Consider the following 22612-nt stretch of genomic DNA (forward strand, 5'->3'; position numbering starts at 1 on the left):
CAGTAGAGTGAGGGAAGTGATTGTGGGGTAGTGAGCGAGAAAACGATTGCGGTAGAGAGTGAGAAAATGATTGCGGTAGTGAGCGAGAAAATGATTGCGTTAGTGTGCGAGAAAATGATTGCGGTAGTGAGTGAGAAAATTATTGCGGTAGTGAGCGAGAAAAAATGATTGGGGTAGTGAGCGAGAAAATTATTACGTTAGTGAGCGAGAAAATGATTGCGGTAGTGAGCGAGAAAAGGTTTGAGGTAGAGAGCGAGAAAATTATTGCGGTAGTGAGCGAGACAATTATTGCGTAAGTGAGCGAGAAATGATTGCGGTAGTAAGCGAGAAAATGATTTGCGGTAGTGAGCGAGAAAAGGTTTGAGGTAGAGAGCGAGAAAATTATTGCGGTAGTGAGCGAGACAATTATTGCGTAAGTGAGCGAGGAAATGATTGGGGTAGTGAGCGAGAAAAAGATTGCGGTAGAGAGTGAGAAAATGATTGCGGTAGTGAGCGAGAAAATGATTGCTGGTAGTGAGTGAAAAAAAGATTGCAGTAGAGAATGAGAAAATTATTGCGGTAGCGAACAAAAATGATTGCGGTAGTGAGTAAAAAAATGATTGCGGTAGAGAACGAGAAAATTATTGAAGTAGTGAATGATAAAATGATTGCGTTAGAGAGCGAGGAAGTGAGTGTAATAAAGAGTCAGGAAGTGGATACGGTACAGAACGAAAGCGGTAAAGAGTGTAAGGAAGTGAAGAGTGGTAGTGAGTGTGGAAATGGTTGTGGTAGTGAGTGAGAAAGTGAGATCGGCAGAGAGTGAAAATGAGTGACAGAGTGAGGAAAGGGAATGCAGAAGGCTTTCATGAGGAGTATCGTTAATGCCAAAAATATCTTGTGTGGAATTGGATGTGTGTTTTGCCTGTGTGTGTTTTCAACCTTTCAGAAATGCAGAACTACTTGTGCTTCAGGTAGACGAGGTGGATGCCTTATTTAGTTATTGCACATTATTTAAAAAAAAAAAAAAAAAAAAAAAGATGAACAAAAACACCTGTAATATAATCCCATGAAGATGTGGGGAGTTTAAATTGTTACATTGCTGAACGAGTGCCAGGTATGCAGTGTCCAGTACTGGAGCAGATCTTCATTGTACTCCAAAGCCAAATGTCATCCTTCCCATATTCACCAACCTAAAAACTGTCCATAATCAGTGTATATTATCTCTGAAAGCTCACTGAGATGTACAAATTCCTCAACCTGCTTTTGCTTTGTTTCACTCTTTTATGCTGAGACGGTTTGTTTTATATATTTATGAGACTTGAAAGGATTGCCAACTACTATTTAATTTATTTGTTTTACCACTGCCTTTTTAAATAGCTTTTTAAAACACTTTAGAGATTGTAGAGAATAACAGTAAGCGGTTTCTTATTTTGCTTGATTAGCATTTTTGCACTGTCGATAATGAAGAAAAAAATAATGTTGAATGTCTAATATAATGTTGAACTGTCTAATATAAAAGGTGGCTGAGGTACAGACGGGTCATGTGTGTGTGACCATTTAAAGCCTCAGAAATAAATGCTGAATAATGTATAATAAAATCCTATTTAATGTCATGCTGACTAAATCGCTTTTTGAAATAAGGTATTATGTTCCCATGTGATTGTTTATGACTTTTGAAATGTAAAGCAACTTTATTAATGGGAAAGACCTAAATAAATCCTATTCTACTATATGCTTTGTCAATATACAGATAATTGTAGATCTAAAACGGACAGGTTTATTCACATCAACACACCTGATGAAGGGAATGGGTCATCATATGGATGCTCCTTTGATATGTCATCTTTCAGTCAGATGGGGTGGGTCTGATGTGAGAACACAAGCATCTGTTGAGACTGGTGAAGAGAACATTGATTTTAAAGGTTTGTGTGTGTGTCTGTGCAGGTCTGAATATACTTGTGAGGTCTAAATGTCCTCACCAATATAGTGAAACCTGTTCAACGTATTTAGCCTAGTCACTAGTTAAAAAGTTTATAAAACTGCTTTTTGTATCTATGTTGGTGATGATCTTTTAAAACCCCTTCGTACCATTTTCAAGACGTTTAATTTTTGTAACTAAGAATTAGGATTTTTAAGGTATTATACACAGTATATTTCTTAAATAAATAGCTCTTAAAGGGATAGTTCCCACAAAAATGAAAGTTCTGTCATTAATTGGTTACAGTCATTGTCTATGCAGGGTCAAAAAGCTCTCGGATTTCATCAAAAATATCTTAATTTGTGTTCCGAAGATGAACAAACGTCTTACAGGTTTGGAACAACATGATGGTGAGTAATTAATAACAGAATTTTCATTTTTGGGTGAACTATCCCTTTAAGTGCGAGTTACATGTTTAATGAATTCAAATATTCAGTAGATGTCTATGGTATGATGTACAGTAAGCCAGTCATGCTTAGAAAGTAGAAAATAAATATTCATAAGTTCAGCTTCTGCTAAGAAAATGGCACATACGACGTAGTAAAACTCAACAAGTATTAATTTTAATTCATTTAACGTTGTATATTATTAATCTGCATACGATTTAGTTCTCTTTCACCCGGCCTTTGTGCCTCTTACCAGTTCCTTGTTCTTTTGCTTTCCTTTCTCACGCTTAACTGAAGATTACTTATCTATGTATCAAATGTTCACCAGAGAGTAAGTCCTTCGAGGGCGTTTTAACTCAAGTCAGTAACCGTTGTTTGTCTGTATGAAGAGCTTACGCGGAATGATACAAGAGTCGTAAAAGTAGGACCGGTATGTTTTAGATTGGTTTCTCACAGATGTGCAAAAATATGAGTCGTTTTTAAGAAGGTATTGTATTTCAAGAAAGTATTGTTAAATTATTGAATATTTATAGTCGTTACAGTATATTACAGCGTTCAGTAAACTAACTAAATTTCCTAATTATTCCATCCTGACATGGCAGAGGTCAGAGGAATATGTATTTTATGTTTATATATTAATGATTATTAAAATTGATTTGTACTAAACCAACTAGAGGTTTTTTCATGCTGCATAGCCAAAAGAAAACTTGACTTATTTTGATTAACAAAATGTTTGGAGAATTTTTAATAATCGGTAGCTCAGTAAATGTCTGATTGTAGTAGCTACATAAAAACAAACCACATCAACACTTTTTTTGTATTTTATTTGTTTTAGGTTTTTGAAAGTTTTAAAATTTTCCCAAAAGAAAAAAAAAATCCTGAGGTATTCACAATATAATGGCATTTCTTTCATTTGAAATGAGGAAACAACAAAAAAAGTGGGGAAGGGGGGACATCAAAATGATAAAACTGTGATGGCTGTCTTTCAATACAATACAACAGGTGGGGATACTTCTGCTCCACATATATATTTGTAAGATGGTACCCCAAAAAAGCAAAATAAATAGAAGTAAAAAAAAAAAAAGAATTACCTAAGACAAGCTACATTATTTGTGCCAGGCTGTTGTAGTTGTCTTATTTTTAACATACCACATCAAATATCCTAGATTAAATCAAACTAATCCCAAAAAGTTAGCAAAAATGTTGCATCATATCTATATTCATCATATCTATATATGACAATAAATGCTTTGAATCCTATTCTATAACGTTCATATATCCATATACCAGAGAACATATAAGGTTGTCTAAATTTGTTGGCACAAAGCATTTCTAATTTTTGCAATATATTTTTCAAGCTGTTGAAATATGCCAACAAATGGTTCTTTTTGATTTGAACAGCATGCCAATGGCCGCATCAAACAGAATTAGCAGGTTTAAACATTTCTAAACTCCATCTATCAGTTAAATAGAATTTGGTGAGCTACATGGTTCTAAACTCCATGTCAATTAATAATAATAATAATAACAAAATCCTCCAGTGCAACAGCAGCTAAAAATGGTGAGATTTCACATAAAAAACACATTGTAACCATACAGCAAATCAGAGCTCTGATAACAGCTCTGGGGGGGGAGGAAAAGACAATGCATTACCAAAAAATAAAAATAAAAAGAACAATAAATGATTGCTTAGCTTCAACTGAAAAAGACACACCTTTGACGCAACATTCACCAGAAACATTTTGAAACAACTCGCAATATGTCCCACTTTTCTCTTAATTTGGTGTGGTCTTAACCCTGAAGATAATAGTAATAACAACTGTAATAAGAGCAAACAAGATGGTAATTGTATTCAAAATTGAAATTAAATGGTTACAAAGGACCAAAATGCATAGACCAAAATAATAGACTTTTGGTTTCCTAACAGCTGAAGACACAATGTCTTGCTAAAACCTCTTTCAGCACTCATTCATGGATCAATGGAACACAAATACAACATAGAAGAAAGACAAACAAAAGGTCAAGAATCAATACAGCTTGAAATCAGCCAGCAATGATAAAGGTAAAAATTCTATAATCAATATTAAGATCAAAAAGTCAGACGTAAAAAGGCAAAAGTGTGTCTTTTTCTAAAAACACAGCATTTTGGAAAAAAGTACAGTATTATACTGTATACTATATACTATATATAGTATACTATATATATGTATATATATATATAAATAAAGATAAAAAACATTTATGAGTCCCCTCCCCTCCCTCCTCCAACCCAAAACAAAATGTAGAATCAATGGCAGTTACTTCAGAGATCATAACATGCAATTGATATACTTACAGCACTGAACAAACTATTTCTCCAAACTACCATCTGCCGAATCTGACCCCAAACACATCCCACCCACCCGTCCCAGTGCAATCCTTAAATATGTCAGCTCACTGAAGAAAAACAAAAGAAAAAACTCTCTATTGATCGTAAAATTCTGTCTCCGCTCTAGCTGAGGATGTGATATTCACTCGCTCATCATGGAGACTCCAGTACTTGTGTGGGTGTGTGTGTGTCTGTGTGTGTGTGTGTGTGTACTGAGGAAGTTCTGGGGAAAAATGCAAACGGGACTTGATTTGAGTGACTGCATAGTGAGTATTTGGTTTAATTACAGATGGGGCATCATGATAATTTAACAAAATAATAACAATAAACAATTGTAAAAAGTAATAGACTCAAACATCATGACGGCAAAGTACACGCCTGAGCACACACTCCAAAAATAACAGTGATGCTGCCACACACACACACAATCATATAAACAATAACTAATGAAACAGCAGCACGCACTGGTTAAGTTACCAACATTTGGTGTTCAGGACGTGTACGACTACCGTCAGCAGAAATGGGTTTAATATCTCTGTCCTATTCACAGAAACACCTATTTCAGATCATCAAAACACACACACATATAAAGAACTGATGCTTTGATTTCAGAAATCAATTAAAAAAATAATTACAAATTAAAATAGTGCCAGAAAACAGTGAATGGAAGTACACTTTAAACCAAGCATAAACCATATAGATGAGCATCTCAGATCATATTTCCATAGAGGCGTGTGTGTGTGTGACCAAAATAAAACCCCAACAGTGAAGGGTGACCCGCTACTGTCTCACAGGAAATTACATTCATGAAGCTGTATATCCCTCATCCGGGGTCCTCAGAATAACGCCACTGGTTTGAATGAGTTTTATTGATGACACCTTTGGTGTTAAATACTCTAGTCTACTGAGAGAATGACGGACAGACAGACAGGCAGGAACAACAGTATCCGTGATGAACATCAACGCCAAACAGGAAATCAGTGTTAAGTTAACGGCGAGAGTCCTGTTAGAGATTCTATTTAGCATCTGAAAGGAGTGAAGAAACTATTGGGAGGTAAACGGTTACAGATCATTGCTATAGTATATAGTGTTAAAAAAAAAAACAAAGCATTTGACATATTTTCTGATCTTTTGCCTGATTTGTCAATCTGATTCAATGGAAAACGAATGGACTTCAAAAATCTGGAATCTGCTGAATTTGTGGTAAAATATGCAGAACTCCTTGACTAAAAAAATGTGTTTAATTAACACATTAGCATGAAATATTTTAAGAACTCATGAATTCATCCACCGCAGGACGGACACAGGAGGACAATTACAAACATATCTGCCTGCGTGACCCACAGCTAATGGTGCAACGAAGGAAATCTAGCTCAAATATATATAGATATTACCCGCTGGTGTCTGTTATTGTGTACAAGTAACTGGAAGTCATTCTTATTAGTAGCCTACAGTGAGCGGAGATGTTTGTGAGAGTTGGCATAGTGGCGTAGTTTCAAAAACAAACTATTTTTATATAAATATAGATATAGGTCTATATATTTACTTCACTACCTTGCTTGCTTTCTCTTTTCCTCTTAAAGGATCACATCAATGCATTTGGTAAATGTGTAGACATTGCAGTGTTTTCTGCATTTGGTTCAGAAAAAAAAAAAAAAAAAAAAGATTTTCCTTTGGGGAATATAATCATTGACAGCAGCATCTAAAGTAAACAGTAGCAGCAAGTAAGATAATAAATAATATAATAATAGTAATAATAATAGCAAACAAAGTTTCAAGGATAATGAAAAACAGTAAGATGCAAAACAACATAACCCTAAAAAAATTAAATTGGTACATTGGTTTTAAAAACGATTGAAAGCTTTATGCAACGTCCAGCTAGCGCTCTAGAAAACAACCTTTCTAACAACACCTCTCTAACTTTCAGCTGATACTTTCTGTAAGACTTCACTGGAGACTTTCTTTAATACTTTCTATATGCCTTCCTCCTGTTTTCCTCTGCTACGTTCATTACTCTTTCTTCAGTCCCTTATATAACACCATACTTCCTGTCTCAACGTACCATTGCCATCTAAATCTCTCTTTGCTGATTCGTTTAGTCATATTTTCTTTCCTCTCACACGCTTTCTCACTTAGTCTAGCAGTGATTTGGCTTTTTCAAAGCAGTGAATCTCAAACTCTACAGCTTTGGTTGTGAAAGTCTCTGAACATCTTCAGCACGACCCACGAGCAGGTGCTGAAATCCTCTGAGAACAACAGCTTGGCAGATAAAAAAAAAAAGCAGTGCTGTGTCAAAAAAAAACAAGCTTTGGTTTGCGGGAACTCAAATGCTCGTGGGAAAACAAAAAAACAGTGAAGAGAATGAAATGATGAACGGTTGTCTGGGTTGATGAGGCGGGTGAATCAGAGCAGAAACGTTCCACTCACAAAACGAGCCGTTTTTATTCTTGTGGAGGAAACGCTCGAAACGCACAAACTCCAACTCCCCCGCTCGTCTCTCAACACCAGTCTGAGCGACTATGACAACATCTCTCATCTATGATTTTGGTGTCTTCCTCGTACTCTAAGACTTAAACACACAGCTAAATCTTGTTAAAATATCCATTTCTAACACTTATCTTCCTGAGGTGTGCACTGTGTACAACATATTCTGGGCTAATTTTTTTGTGTTTTATCTAGTGATAGACCGATATATTTTGAGATTATTGCTATTGGCCGATGAACAGAAATGTTTCAAGATATCGTCATCGGTCAATGAAACTGAAGTGTGTAATTTCTGAATGACTAGCGTAACGGACTTACACAAATGTTATAATAACATTTTCACGTTTCCCCCATCTGCCATTGGTCAAAACAGATTGACACCATTGGTTTAACCAATGTCGCTGAGTCAGGCTTTTCAGACAAACAAAAATGAGTCATTTATAGTTGTCTCTGCATATTAAATTGGGATACACACTTCATCTTATCGGTCAACCACTAGTTTTATCTTAATACCCAACCTTCTCTCTTAGCCAATATATCTACCAAACTAGTTATAACACCTATATCCAGACCAAACTAGTTATAACAATCTAAACACCGAGGATTAGAAGCTCTACGACTAAGAATCACTAACGTTACAATTACTGAAATATCTGCAGATGCTTTCTAGCAAAAGAACACTTCTATAAAACATAGTTCTTGATATATCACACTGCTATTATCTCGCTAATTGCTATTTTCTTAGATCTGCCTAATGGCTTAAACCGTACAAGAAAGTGAAGAGCTAGGACTGATAAATGAATAACACACACACACACACTCACACCATTGCACAGTGTTGTTCGACTACTCTGTTCAGTCCCTGAGTAAGGGGCTACGGAGGACTTCATGACGTGTGGATTTGGATTTTGAAGTGAACGGACTGTACGCTTATTCTTGTGGCTAACCTTTATACGGCGGACAGTGATCGTGGTTTGGTGAAACAGTGTGTTACTGTAAATGTGCGTGTGTGCGCGTGTGTCACAGTGACCGTGTTAGACTGCAACCTGTAATGGTCCATCCTGTTCGATGGGTGGATGAGAAGGACAAAAATATTTCAGATTTACATCAAACCTGCCCAGGATTGTCTGTCGATCAGTCAAACTCCCAAATGAACATTCTCTCTTTTGTTTCAGCCATCGCTCAAACAGTCCATTTCCACTCCATCCTGTCTTTCTCGTTTACATAATTTATATTTCAAACCTGTCCATCTGTGTCTCTAAATCAACCTCTCACAATCGCATCATTCTTTCTCTCCCGCCATCCCTCCGTTTCTCTGGCTCTCCACCTGGCTACCTGCTGAAGAGAGAGTGGAGCTGGTGATGGCTGAAGCACTGGCTGCTGCGAGGAGACTCTGTGCGCTCCATCACCGTCTGGAACCAGCCCGCCACGTCTACTTCTGACACCTCGTAACGACGGATAAAATTGTGTTCCTATAAACAAAAAAGTGTGAACACATGATCATAACAGGCTATACTAGATTTTTGATGTTAAAGGGATAGTTCAAACCTGTAAGACCTTCGTTCATCTTCGGAACACAATTTAAGATAATTTTGATGAATTCCGAGAGCTCTCTGACCCTCCCATAGACACCAAGGATCCTTACACGATCAAGGTCCAGAAATGTAGTAAGGTATGTAAGGTAACGTATGTACGCGGATATGTTGTTTACTTTTTTATCTGAACGTAAACAACGTATCTGCGTACATACGTTATTTACGTATGTGATACTCTCCAAAATGGCGCCAGAGTGACGCGGAAGAGATGAATAGTTGAATTAAGTTGTTATCTTTGTTTTCTTTGTGCACAAAAAGTAAAATTACGGTTGAACCACTGTTGTCACATGGACTGTTTTAATGATGTCCTTGCTACGTTTCTGGACCTTGATTTAGGATCCTTGCTGTCTATGGGAGGCTCAGAGAGCTCTCGGATTTAATCAAAAATATCTTAATTTGTGTTCCAAAGATCAACTGAGGTCTTGCGGGTTTGGAACGACATGGGAGACTGAGACTTACAAGCAGCTTGTGGTATTTTGGCCTTTTTCTGTGATCCTTTGTGAGGCTGTGGACACAGAGAAAATTCACACGTAAACACAGTAGGGAGATACTGGTGCTAAAATTTCACGTTTATGTAAATTCAGTGTACCAGTCTTTGACGAAGGACTGAAAGTCAGGGGAAAAGCCCATGCTGAGAGGAAGGACCGGCGGGTCCTCTTGCAGAACTTTGGTGAGGACCTCAAAGTCTGTCTTGCAGTTCTTGTAAGGAAACTGTCCCGTGGCTAGCTCCACCTACAGGTGAGGAGGAATAATTACTTACAGCTGCACAAGGAGATTGTAGGGGTGTAACGGTACACGTATTCGTACTGTATGGTTCACGGGGCAAATTCCAAATGGACTTTAATTTCCTCATTCAACAGATAATAATGATAATGAGGAAATTACATCGCTCCCTTTGCCAAGTGCATTCCAAACGACTACATAATGGCACGCACATAATGAGGAAATTACGTCGCTCCCTTTGCCAAGTGCATTCCAGACGACTACATAATGGCACGCACGTGCTCTGCTCACTCCCAAGTCCTCACTCCAAGGGCTCTTCAAAGGCATAGGGATGATCACTTCCATTTGTAATTTGCCCCGTGAACTGTATGGTACGAATACGTGCACCATTACACCCCTAGTAGATTGTATTTTGAAATACAGCTCTTTACTTACATTTAAACTACCGTTCAAAAGTTTGGAGTCTGTATGAATTTTTTTTTTTTTATGTTTTTCAAAGAAGTCTATTGTACTCACCAAGGCTGCATTTATTTAATCAAAATTAGAGTAAAAACAGAAATACTGCTAAATATAACTTCAATTTAAAATAACTGATTGCAGAGCAGAATTTTTTTAATTCTTAGCTGGATAAAAGTTTTAATTTCTTTCGTGATCCCAAACGTTTGATAAAAATTAAATGAGAATGATCATAATTAATTATAACACCACCTACACAAATACAACTGTTGGTCAGCAAAGTAATCCAAGTAAACAAGTGGTGGCTCAACAAAATGTAAGAAGAACTCACCAGAGAAATGCCAAGACTCCAGACGTCAGCTCTGATGTCATAGTCTGGCTTACTGGGGTCTGGAGGGTCTATTCTCTCAGGCTAGAAAAAAATATATATATAGCACGATGCATAACATTTCACTTCGTAAGATGTAATTATTTTAAATTTTTCAAAATCCTGAAACTGCATAACTCTGGGACCATGTTCTTACCGCCATGTAGGCAGCACATCCGGCGCTGCGAGTCTTGGCCTTAGAATCTACCAGTCGGCCGCTAATGCCAAAATCACACAATTTGATCTGCCCTTTGGCATCCAACAGGATATTAGATGGCTTCACGTCTCGGTGAATGACACCATGTTTCTCTTTTAGATAAAGCAGAGCCTTTACGATCTACATACGAAAAGAAGAAGAGCAAGATAAAAAGAGATCTGTGAGGTTCAACTTGGAAACAGACCAATATCTAACCAAAAATAGATACTATTCTGAATCAGGTGAATTTAAAGGAAGTCTTACAGCCACAGTCATCTTTCCCAGAATGGCCTCTGGTATGGGCCCCTGGATCCGCTTCTTCAACTTCTCTGCACATGTCCCCATTAGTTCCATGGCGATAAACACATCCGTCTACAGAAGAAAAGAAACACCATTGAATAATTCAGTTAATTCAATACATTCAGCATAAAGCAGTGGTTTTCAATTTAAGTTCAAGAGGTCCAATCCATAAATTTCTTTGCAAGCAAAGTTCCTAAAAATTTTCATTTTTGTTTTAGTACTTCAAGGGCCAGTTTTACTAAACGGGACAAATTAGCGCGAGAGCGCAATTCCAAAACAGCGCCAATGGGAGAGGAAATTTCTGCGGGTGATTTACTAACAATACACAAATTAAAGAACACAGAGGCAACATACACAAATTTATTATCAATGCTTAAAATAGCCTAGATACTATATTGCTACATTATATTTCTCAGCAACAAGGTGGCGCTGTTTTTGAAGTAACTAATGTTAATAGTTTGTAGAGAGAGACACGCAGACACAGCATGCAGGTAAAGCACCCACAACTGTCATCTCTTTCTCTCTCCCCCTCGATCGATCGATAATTAATTGAAATAAATGCTATAATTCATTCAAATAAATGTGATCTTACTGCACTACTTCATCTCTGTGTCTGATTTAAAGCGGGCAGAATGCTAGAGCTAATGAGACGCAACTGATGAAAATAATCGTCATTTTTACCCATCCGATCAAATATTGTGCTGCAAAGAGCAATATGAGTTTTAACTTGTCTATAACTTGGCAAATGACCATGAAATAAGTGGGATAATCGTAGCTTGTCATGCATTAAAGAGTTTTAAATGTAAACATTTAATTCTCTCCTCTGTCCCCCTCCAACACCTCCCACCACTTCTATAACAGCTGATGATTTGGCCACATTCTTCACAGACAAAACTAGAAGAATCAGTAGTCGATTCTCAGTCCCACACACACAGAGGACCTCAAACCAACCACACCCACTGCTAAAACTCCCATCTTCTTCTTCCGTCCCCTCACTGAGGCACAAGTATCAAAACTTCTCCTCTCAAACCATCCTAAACACATGCCCTCTAGACCCAATCCCCTCACACCTCCTCCAAGCAATCTCTCCTACACTCTTACCAGCACTCACACACATCAACAACACATCTCTCCTCACAGGCACTTTCCCCACTGCATTCAAACATGTATAGGGCTGCAACTAACGATTATTTTGATGATTGATTAGTTGGCCGGTTATTTTTTTTATTAATCGTTTAATCGGATAAAAACACCATACAATTTTCATTATTTTAATTTTATTGACAAAAACACACTATTCCACATTCTGCCCAATGCCCTTCAAACAAATATGCCAACTGAATGCTATGAAAACATACAGTGCTTAACAATTTATTAGACCGCCTGTCGTAATAGAGAAAACACAAATATTTTGGAATCTGTCAAAAACAAAAATGTAAATCTAAAAATGTTAGTGTCATTTTTTTTAGCAAATAACAAACCGAAACAACTAAACAGTATTTATTCACATAATAACAAAAATGGCCTCCTTTGCCTTTGATAACAGCTTGCAGGCATTGTTTATGTACTTTTTGACTAATTGGGTATCTGAATAAAAAAGAACATTAAGCACTTGACTATTTTTTCTGCCTTTCTTTCATAGATTACAGCAATAATTATATTATAGCATTAAAAATAGCCTACTACTGTAACTAAAGAGCTTACACTTATATTGGAGGACTAACCAATACAGAAAGCTAAAAAATGATTTTGGTAATTACCAACACTGTTAGTTAAGAGCAGCAGTGGCACAAACCTTACAAAAATGGTTAAAAAAAATGGTTAATAAATTTGTTAATCACTGTAGGCAATATAGTTTAAAGAGGAACCAGTCTCCTCTTATTGTCATTTCTTTATCCTGTGAAAGCATCTGGCATTTATATTCAGACAATTACACGCTGCTGTCCCTTCAGTTTCTAGTACTCTCATAAATTACTTGCACCGCATGTTGACTTTTAAACATAAATTTAATGTTCAATAACAGATATTTCAGCACAGTGAATGTTTTTGCGCTGAATAGTCTCCCTCTCTACTGTGTTCTGTCTGTTTAAGGCATGCGCCTGCCGCGCTGGTGCTCTTTCAGTAAAGATTTCAACTTAACGCAGACTGTCATGACGGGAAGACTCGCGTGAATTTGGGCTTGCGTGAATTTGTGACATTTACAGATAAGGATATGACCGTTAACTGAAAGTTTTTTGCACTGAGGATGCACACACGTATCTGTCAAAGCGACTGATAGGGCAAGCCATTACGCTAATACATCAGCTTGAAGCTTAAAATAAAGATTTCTCATGTTTTGGGCAGCCTGGATCACGTAATTTTCCTGCAGGAGCTCATTCTGTTCCCTCCACTAATTTTAGATGCATTTTTGTCCATAGAAATGTGTTATTCGGTGCTGCAATTTGATGCGACCAGCTGAAGTTGGACATGTACTGTGGGCAGACCCGACTAATCAACGATGAGAATCGTTGTCGATGATTTTCATTATCAAGATATTGATGCTTGCATATAGAACAGCCACAGGTTCAGCACCTTCCTACTTCCACTTACTATTACGAATCTACATCCCCTCCAGAAGTCTGAGATCCGCTAGTCACTAGTCACTTTTAAAATCACTTTCCAGAACCTTCTCGTTCACTATTCTTGGCTGGTGGAATGATCTTCCCACCCCTATCCTAAATACTTAATCCCTTACAATCTTCAACCTACATCAAAAAACACATAAACTTCGATGCTACTTGACTTCATCCTAAATTATTATTTATTTCTTCCCTTTCTAGCTTGTACTTATTTGAACAATGCCTGAAACTTGGTATTACGAGCACTTCCTGTGACTGTTTTCCCCTTTAAGAAGAATTGCTTTATGTATTCCCCAACTGTAAGTCGCTTTGGATAAAAGTGTCTGCGAAATGACTAAATGTAAATGTAGATCATGAGTGTGTTACTTACATTGGTGACTATTGCTCCATAGCACTGAATGATGTATGGACAGTCATGACTCTTCAACACAACATCCAGATCCATGAGGATTCTCTTATTCTCATCTTTATTACCCGTCCTCCTCATTTGCTGCAGGGAAAAACACAAAGGAAGCACGCTCACATAGACGCTACTAGAACAACAGAAACCAAGAGCAGTGATGTAATTAGTAAACAGTAATTACTGCTGCCTTAACTGCTGTTTTAATGACTTGGTAATTACAAGGAAAGTTCAAGACGACAAATACATGGATACACAAACGCCTTCATCCAAAAATTTGATTGATTGGAATTTCTTTTGGCTTTAGTACAATGACTATAAAAATGGCACTTATTTTAACATTTGATATCACACCTACTATTTTTCTCAGTATAAATCTTAAAGAGATTTATAACATACTTTCTTCTGTGAAACAAACCAAGATAATCTGAAGAATGTTGGTATATTATTGACAAAAAGTCAATGGGACACAAAACTGTTTGGTAACCAACATCCTTAAAAATATCTTTTTGTGAGTTTCACAGAAGAATTTTTGTCTTAAAGGTTTGGAATGACATGAGGGAGAAAATGATGACAGAATTTTCACTTTTGGGGTGAACTATCCCTTTAAGTCTGAGTACTAAAATATAAGGTTGATTTTATAATTTAGGAATGGGGTCCCTTGCCAGGTATTCATCATACTTAGTGGCTGCTGTCTAAAAACTAACTATTATCAGGGACAACAGACTGAGCAGAGAAACCGGGAGCTGAACCGACCTTGACTGCGATGACATGGCAAGTCTTCTTAAAGCGAACTTTAAACACCTGTCCACAGGTTCCACTGCCGATCTCTCCCTCACTGATCAGATCCGTCACCTCTGCAGGGTAACGCCACACACACACACAAAAAAAAAAAAAAAAAAAAAAAAAGAGGTCAGACTCTTTTCCCACATTCAATACCTAAAGACTACAGGCCAGTTTTACTAACAGCTTGCGCCAGCGCAAACCATCTTTTGCAGTTAAATTTGTACTGACAGGTTTTACTAAAGACGTGCAGTAACAAATTAGTGCTGAAAAGTCATGGACAGTTATTTTTGCGCCTGACCTTATTGAATATGCATTTGTAGGAGCTCCCCTTTCAGACGTAAGAGTAATGGGAGGAGAGTATTCACATGAATTGCACAAAACGTTTTACTAACATTCGCGCTTGTCAAAATACTGGCATTTAAGCCATTATTTAACGCCCAAAAAAGCATGTCTTAAACTATTTTGCACTTGAAAAAGCTGCAATTATTATTGCTGGGGAAGGCATCACAGAGAACAGAGAGCGTATGGTAGAAGGAAGAGATTTTTTTTTACACAAGTATTAATTTATTCTAAATCCCAGAAGAACACATTATCTGAACATATCATTTGCCAAGCCACATTATTTTTAATTTGCTTCAGGAAATAAAAGACGAATTTTAACCCTCAACTAGAAGTCATGTAATTCCAGCTCTATCAAAACTTCTAGCAAACGTTCTTTTTTTTTTTTCAACGTCCTGTGGCTTCTTTATTTGTGACTAAACTAATTTGTGTTGCCCTTGGTATATTGCAATGGTTGAAATGTAAACAAAATCTTTTGTCTGTGTTCTTTAATTTTGCGTATTGTTAGTAAATCACCCGCAGAAATTTCCCCTCCCATCGGCACTGTTTTGGAATTGCGCTCTGGTGCTAATTTGCCCTGTTTAGTAAAATTGGCTCTATGACTGATGACTCACCTGTCCGTCAATCTTCAGATATCCTGTTTGTTTCATGATTTCCTGCAGCTTCTGATCAATTTCAGCACTGAAGATAAGAATAAACAGATTAACACACCAAGACTGTTACATATAATGAAAACACTGCAAACTACACTGTGCTGTGAGTGTGCCATACTTCTCCAGGCTCTTCGGTAGGCTATATGGTGGGGTGGGAAGCGTAAGCATTTGTCGGGGTCTGCTAGGGTACGAGGGGTGTTGAGGAGAGCTTTCTGAGGAAGACGAGCGACTTCCTCCATCGTTGGCCAATGGTAACTGTAGAGCTGTAAAGAAAGACAAGACGGTTGGAAGAAGTCAGACTCAGAGAAAGGACAGAAGGCAAGAAGCCAGTGACCGTCAATACACACTCATTACTGAGACAAATGTTAATGAATGTTCAAGGACCCTAAATTAAGATCCTCAGGTGTGAGGGTCCAGAATGTGACAGCTGATCCAGATTCAATATGAGGTCTATTTTTAATCAATATATAATATAAAAAAAATAATATAAAAAAAAATACAAAAAGATGTTTTCTTTATTGAAAACATTATCCTAAATCTCTTTTTTCATTTTCTTTACTGATAATATAACAATATAATATAAAAAATACAAAAAGATTTGTTTTCTTTATTGATCAAATAAAAATAATATAAAAAGTCAAAATAAAAATATTTTCTAAAATAATAACAAAAAAACAAAATACATTTATTTTCTAAAAATAAAAAAAAAAAAAACCAAATATTAACAAAAATAAAATCAACTATTTATCTAAAATGTCATTATTATTAAAAAAACAATAAAATAGTTTATGATAATAATAAAAACCAAGTCATTCTTATTATTAGTTGTTGTAATATATAATAATAATAACCAATAGTATTACTAGTAGTCTCTTGAAATATAATTAATTACTAGTAAGTAATAAAATAGTAATATAATAATATAATAATAACTATGGAGCACAAGTATTACTAGTAGTCTCTTGAAATATAATCTAGACATTACTTAGCAGTTTTTGTGAAATTTACTACATCAAAGTAGTGAGTTGTGGAGCACATTTTGTGTTAATGTTTAATTGCTGTCTAAGGAAACTGAGTCAAAGTTTCAAAGAAGCCCATTTTAAAATCTTAGATGACATTTGTGACTATTTCCTGAGGAAAATCAGTCAAATAAAGACCGTGATAAAAGTCCAGGTCATGCAAAGATCAGACACACTCACACACAGAAATGATAAGGGCTGCCAAACAGTGAAAACCAGCCATTAGAGTTAGTGTTAGCATTCCCAGCATGCACCGGGACAAGCAGAAGTCACCACAGGGTGACATTTGACATTCGCTCACCAAACCGTACAAAACTAAACATGTTACAGATTGTCTATATGTTGTTTGAGCATAGAAACAACACTGGTTTTTCAGGAGAAACGGATAACCGTCGAACTTCTGATTCCTCCTCAGGAAAACCTGTTCATGGGAGAGAATCGGTTAGCTTGGGTTAGTCAGTGAGGTCAAGCAGTTTGGTGCAGAAACACCTGCTGAACACACAAACAGCCCACATGGCCGTAATCCACATCTGTGCAGAAAACAGAGCCGAAGCCGTCTCTTCCAGAAAGAACGGACAGAGAGCTGAGAGACAGGAGAGGCCAGACAAGCTCAAACCCAAGTTACAGTTGAACACAGAACACCCTGTCGAGTGCCGCCATAGCTTTGTGTCTGTGTGTGGATGTGTTCGCTCACAGTCGGGCCGTGCAGTTATAGCCACAACATGCACAATGTCTGATCTTCCAACAAAACACTTCATCCTACACACAGGTCTCACACTCTCACAACACACACACACACGCTTGCTGCTCCCTCTTCATGTTGAGGTGGAAAAGAGAATCAGAGAATGAATGAAAAGAGGAATATCTTTATACAGACGAAGTGAACGAGCAAGTAAGATGAAGGTAGGAGAATAGTTGTGTTCCCTAAACAAACATCATGCATTTGATGAAATTATGAAAAACGTTCATGTCAGTGAGATTAATGACAGAAAGCTGTATGAAATTAAACCAACATGAAATAAAAACTGAAGCCATTTACTTTATTAATCCACTTTTCAGGATTTATTTTTGGATTTTAGGTTGGATCAATGCCAAAAGTTCAGCTTGATACCTTATAACAGCCTTGGGGGCTAATATGACTGTCAACGGATTCAATCATTTAAAGTTATTTCACAATCAGTTCTCATCAAGTTTGGCTATTTATCAGAAAGAAATTAACTCTATTATTCACCAAGGATGCTTTCAATTGTTCAAAAGTGACGGTAAATACATGTGTAATGATACAAAAGGTGCATTTTTATCATTTCTATAATGTTATTTCCATAAAATACAAAGTTTTAAACATTGATAATAAATATTTCTTGAGCAGCAAATAAGCATATTAAAATGATTTCTGAAAGATCGTGTGACAGTGAAGAGTGATAATGACTGAATAAAATTCAGCTTTGCGACAGGAATAAATGACACTTAAATAAAGTAAAAACAGACAGGTCTTTACAGAAAACAGTCCTTTTAAATTGTAGGCCTAATAAAATTACTTTTACTGTATTTTTGATAATAATAAATGCAGCCTTGGTGAGCACAATAAACTTCTTATGAAAACAATTAAGATAAAAAAAATTAAGATACAGCATTTTACTTTGATACCACAGTGCAACCCTATTATTAACTAATATATATATATATATATATATATATATATATATATATATATATATATATATATATATATATATTTATATTATATAGGGCTGTCAAATGATTAATCACGATTAATCACATCCAAAATAAAAGTTTTGTTTACATAATATATGTGTGTATACTGTGTATATTTATTATGTATATATAAATACACACACCATGCATATATTTTAAGAAGAATATGTTATGTTTATATATTAAATATATTTATATATAATATAAAATATAAGAATATAAATATATAAATGTATATACATGTAAATATTTTCTAAATATATAATTTATGTGTGTGTATTTATATATACATAATAAATATACCCTGTACACATACATATATTATGTAAACAAAACTTTTTTGGATGTGATTAATCGTGATTAATCATTTGACAGCCCTAATATTAATTTTAATATACACACATACATATATATATATATATATCTCCATACCATATCCAAACACCAGCCAGCCATATAAAGACTGCTTGCCACATCCAGTCAATTACTGAAAAAATACAATCCCAATTCATGTTGACTTTTTGAAAAAGAGAGAAAGAGAGAAAAAGAATGAGAGGTGGTAGAATTTAAAAAATAAAGAAGAATGACTGAGAAAGAGAGAGAGAGAGAGAGAGAGAGGGTGATGCAGCGTGGAGGAGAGGAGAGGAGAGGAGAGGAGAGGAGAGGAGAGAGAGAGAGAGAGAGAGAGAGAGAGAGAGAGAGAGAGAGAGAGCAGAGAGAGAGAGAGAGAGAGAGAGAGAGAGAGAGAGAAGAGAGAGAGGAGAGAGAGAGAGAGAGAGAGAGAGAGAGAGAGAGAGGGTGATGCAGCGTGGTGGTGATGATGATGATGATGATGATGATGGTACCTGCACGCTGGGAGGGGGCTGGAGCTGGACTGAGCTGGATCACGATGACTAGATACAGAGGAGAGAAAATACACACACACTCATTACTAAAAGCCCACACACACCTCCAGGAATCACTGTGGGCCTCTCTTCAAACGTTATGATTCACCTTCAGCACGATCACACTCCACCTAGCCTAAATAATACTGACACCATCTACACAAAATACACACGTGTCCAGCTAATGACAGAATATGATACAGAAAAAATCGGTTAATTCAGCTAAATGTATTTAAATACAGTAGTATTTGTTAGAAATGAGAAAATACTACATATTTAGTAGCTGAAACTATGATCAATTAAAGGGAAAGATCACCCAAAAACCAAAAATTGTCATTCAAAAGAAATAAAATAAAAAAAAATATTTTCTGGGATTTGATGATAACGACATTTAAACAATATTTAGCTTCTTCCACAGGAGTAAACAACACATATAGTTTTGGAACAGCATGAGGGTGTGTGAATTATGCCAGAATTTTCATTTTTGGGCGAACTATACTTTTAAATTGATCCTTAAACAACTAAATAAATAAATACTAAATAACTAAAATAAAATCAATATTATTTAGTAAAATAAAAGACTAAATAATAAAAAAAAAATATAAGTCGAACACATACATTCAACAAACTCACACACAAAAAAAAATAAGGCTTAAACTAATTCCCAGATAAAATAAAATAAAAGCCAATCTCACTCATTCAACAAAAAATGTTCAAGAGGTTAGTTCTCCCTAAAATTAAAAGATTAATAAATCATACCTATTTTAACACCCAGAGTTTTGGGTGAGCCTTACAATGCAGTGGCAGATATGTAAATGCAGTGGCCAATGTTTTCAGATTTCATAAAAATAATAATATAAAAAATCATTTTTTGTTTTCTGAGATGAAGACTGGAACAATAATAAATGAATATGTTTGAGAGTGTTTGAAAAAGTTTCTTCTGTTCACCATTTATGAACATTAATATTGTGATATCTTATTACAATTTTAAATAAGTGTTTTTAAATTTATTATACTTTAAATTATCATCAGATTTTCATATGCAAAGTGAATTTTTAGGATCTATCACATGATCCTTTAGAAATCATTCTAATACTGATGATTTCATTAATCAAAGTTGGAAACAGTTCTGTGCTTTATTTTTGGGTGATAGCAGAACATGTGATACCTAATTTTTTCTTCTTGGATATATAAATGATGTAATAAATCTTAATTTTATTCAGCAAGGATTGTTAAAATTGTTCTGTAAGATAAACACATTTCTTCTTGGAACATATAATAAATGATCCAAATAAGGAATGAACTGTGTTATTAGAACTGATTTCTAATGAATGTAGGATAGACTGTTTTACATGTGACAATGAAGGCTGGAGTAATGATGCTGAACAATTATTTGCATCACAGGATAAATATATAATAGAAAACTATTATTTTAAGTTGTAATAATATTTCACATATATACTGTTTTTTTCTGTATTTTTTGATCAAAAATGCAGGCTTGATGTTTAAAAATAGTAATGTTTCCAAACTTTGGGTGATATATATATATATATTAATGCTCACTGACCATGTCCGATGTGAATAATGGATAAGGAATCACATGCACATGTTGTCTACTGGTTTCAATCACTGTCCACAAGCATGTAACAAAATCCAGATGCTCAAAATGATTTCTGCATAACATAAACACAAAATCTGACCATCTGAAAGTGTTTTTGATCAGGGTAAAAAAAGAGCCAGCACAAGACAGAAACTGAGACGAAAACTGAGCATCCAGGAACGTAATGTACCGGGACATCAGCACACTGTCAGTGTGTGGAGGAGGTTTGAGAACAGACCTCACACTTCACTCGGGCAGGAACAACCCCTATCTAGCACATAAACTTAATGTTCAAACACTTTCAATGATCTGAAGCGTTCAAAAACACTCCTGACATGACCCCTTCATCATGGTCACTACAATCAAGACAGTCCTCTTTAGGGACAAAAAGCTTAAGACGTTAAATTATAAAGAAGAAGAAGAAAAAATCATTCATTTTCTCTAAATACATACTACTGACAGTCTCAGAAAAAACCAAACCAGCAATTCACAACAATACAAGTCTGTCAAGACTGATGATTTTACAGCAAAAAAACACCAACAGCCTTTCTAAATGAAAATATTCCCACACGAAGACTGATATTGTGTGAGAATAGACCTGAAAATCGGACGGACACACAGACAGATGTGAGTATCAGGGCCTGCTAAACACAGCTAACTAGCCGCCAGGCTAACGCTAGTGAGCTGACTGCCAGATCTTTTTATTATTTATTTATTTACTTACTTTAAAGAACAAATCTCTAGTGAACAATCTGGGGTACAAACCCTGATAAACAAACCCCCCAGACCTTTAACAAAGGACCGCGGGAGTCGATGTGAGTGAGGTGTCAGGATTTGATCGTTTGTTTGTTTATATCATGTAGAATGTGTCTCATTCCTCCGTCGCTGCGCTCATTCACTCGTTCACTCTCTCACACACTCACTTGGCCTCGGACGCGACCGCTGCGGGCTCATGTCGATGCTCAGGTCGATTCGTTTGCGCGCTTCTTTATTTTCCTGCTTGAGTTTCTCCTCGATTCGGGAGAGTCTCTGCTCCAGCGACGACATCTTGAAAACTTCAGCAGCACCATCGAGTGCCGCGGCTCACTGCCCCCTAGCGGCGACTGAGGGAAACAACAGCGCCTTCACTGCCCCCTAGCAGCGACTGAGGGAAACACAGCGCCTTCACTGCCCTCTAGCGGCGACTGAGGGAAACACAGCGAATGAAATAAAACATATCTTAAAAAGACACAAAAAAACCGCCTCCAAAACTCTATAGCACACACTGAGGGAAAACACAGCGCCTTCACTGCCCCCTAGCAGCGACTGAGGGAAACACAGCGCCTTAACTGCCCCATATCTAATACTTAACGAAACAAAGCACCATACGGTGATGTAGTTGCAATCAAAATCAATAATAATAATTAAAAATACGGTGATGTAGTTGCAATCAAACGCATTAAGAATCCGTACAGCTGCAGCAGCGGAGGACCGGTGAAATGCGTCATCACACTCTTGTGAAAAGTCTCTATTAATGTTTTTAATGCATAATTTTTTTATTGTATTGTATAATATATACTATTTTTATTATATTTATTACTGTTCCTGATTTATTTTATTTTTTTTTAATTGATGTTTAGGCAATATTGTTTGTAAAACAGCACCACTTGCCCCTAGCGGTCAATGTGGGTAACAACACTAACTAGCGGAGCAAGTTCTTGTTTTGACAGGAAAAAAGTGCTTTGTTTAATTCAGGGAAGTCTGTAAAAATGTATAGACAACACCA

General features: G+C 36.3%; 1 protein-coding gene and 1 long non-coding RNA gene across 3 annotated transcripts; one reads left to right on the plus strand and one right to left on the minus strand.

Moving 5' to 3' along the window:
* Positions 1-185: 185 nt before the first annotated feature.
* LOC122135940 lies at positions 186-1592 on the plus strand. Its single transcript, XR_006153793.1, has 2 exons — positions 186-238; positions 359-1592. It is a non-coding gene; the product is annotated as an uncharacterized LOC122135940 (long non-coding RNA).
* Positions 1593-7537: 5945 nt separating this feature from the next.
* Positions 7538-21940, minus strand: LOC109066210 (dual specificity mitogen-activated protein kinase kinase 7-like). 2 transcript variants are annotated; one of them, XM_042717165.1, is made up of 12 exons: positions 21771-21940; positions 19209-19256; positions 15747-15891; positions 15590-15656; positions 14607-14720; positions 13821-13940; positions 10797-10904; positions 10494-10673; positions 10301-10381; positions 9380-9522; positions 9250-9295; positions 7538-8667 (listed from the first exon to the last, which is right to left on the minus strand). In XM_042717165.1, the coding sequence occupies exons 1-12, from the start codon at positions 21892-21894 to the stop codon at positions 8527-8529; spliced, it is 1317 nt and encodes a 438-aa protein (XP_042573099.1). In that variant the 5' UTR covers positions 21895-21940; the 3' UTR covers positions 7538-8526. The 2 variants fall into 2 exon arrangements, with proteins under 2 accessions (XP_042573099.1, XP_042573100.1); XM_042717166.1 differs by lacking the exon at positions 19209-19256 and having other exon boundaries at positions 21771-21938.
* Between the last annotated feature and the right edge of the window lie 672 nt (positions 21941-22612).

The sequence above is a fragment of the Cyprinus carpio genome, chromosome B1 (assembly GCF_018340385.1).
Source record: "Cyprinus carpio isolate SPL01 chromosome B1, ASM1834038v1, whole genome shotgun sequence".
Lineage (NCBI taxonomy): Eukaryota > Metazoa > Chordata > Actinopteri > Cypriniformes > Cyprinidae > Cyprinus > Cyprinus carpio.

What these genes read in the sequence shown, in the direction of transcription:
- LOC109066210 (XM_042717165.1), bottom strand. Translation starts at nt 21,894, where the DNA reads ATGTCGTCGCTGGAGCAGAGACTCTCCCGAATCGAGGAGAAACTCAAG. An exon ending in GCGGTCGCGTCCGAGGCCAA is followed by an intron (nt 19,257 to 21,770) that starts GTGAGTGTGTGA and finishes CTCTGTATCTAG; the next exon opens with TCATCGTGATCCAGCTCAGT. An exon ending in ATCTGAAGATTGACGGACAG is followed by an intron (nt 14,721 to 15,589) that starts GTGAGTCATCAG and finishes GTGTGTGTGTGG; the next exon opens with CGTTACCCTGCAGAGGTGAC.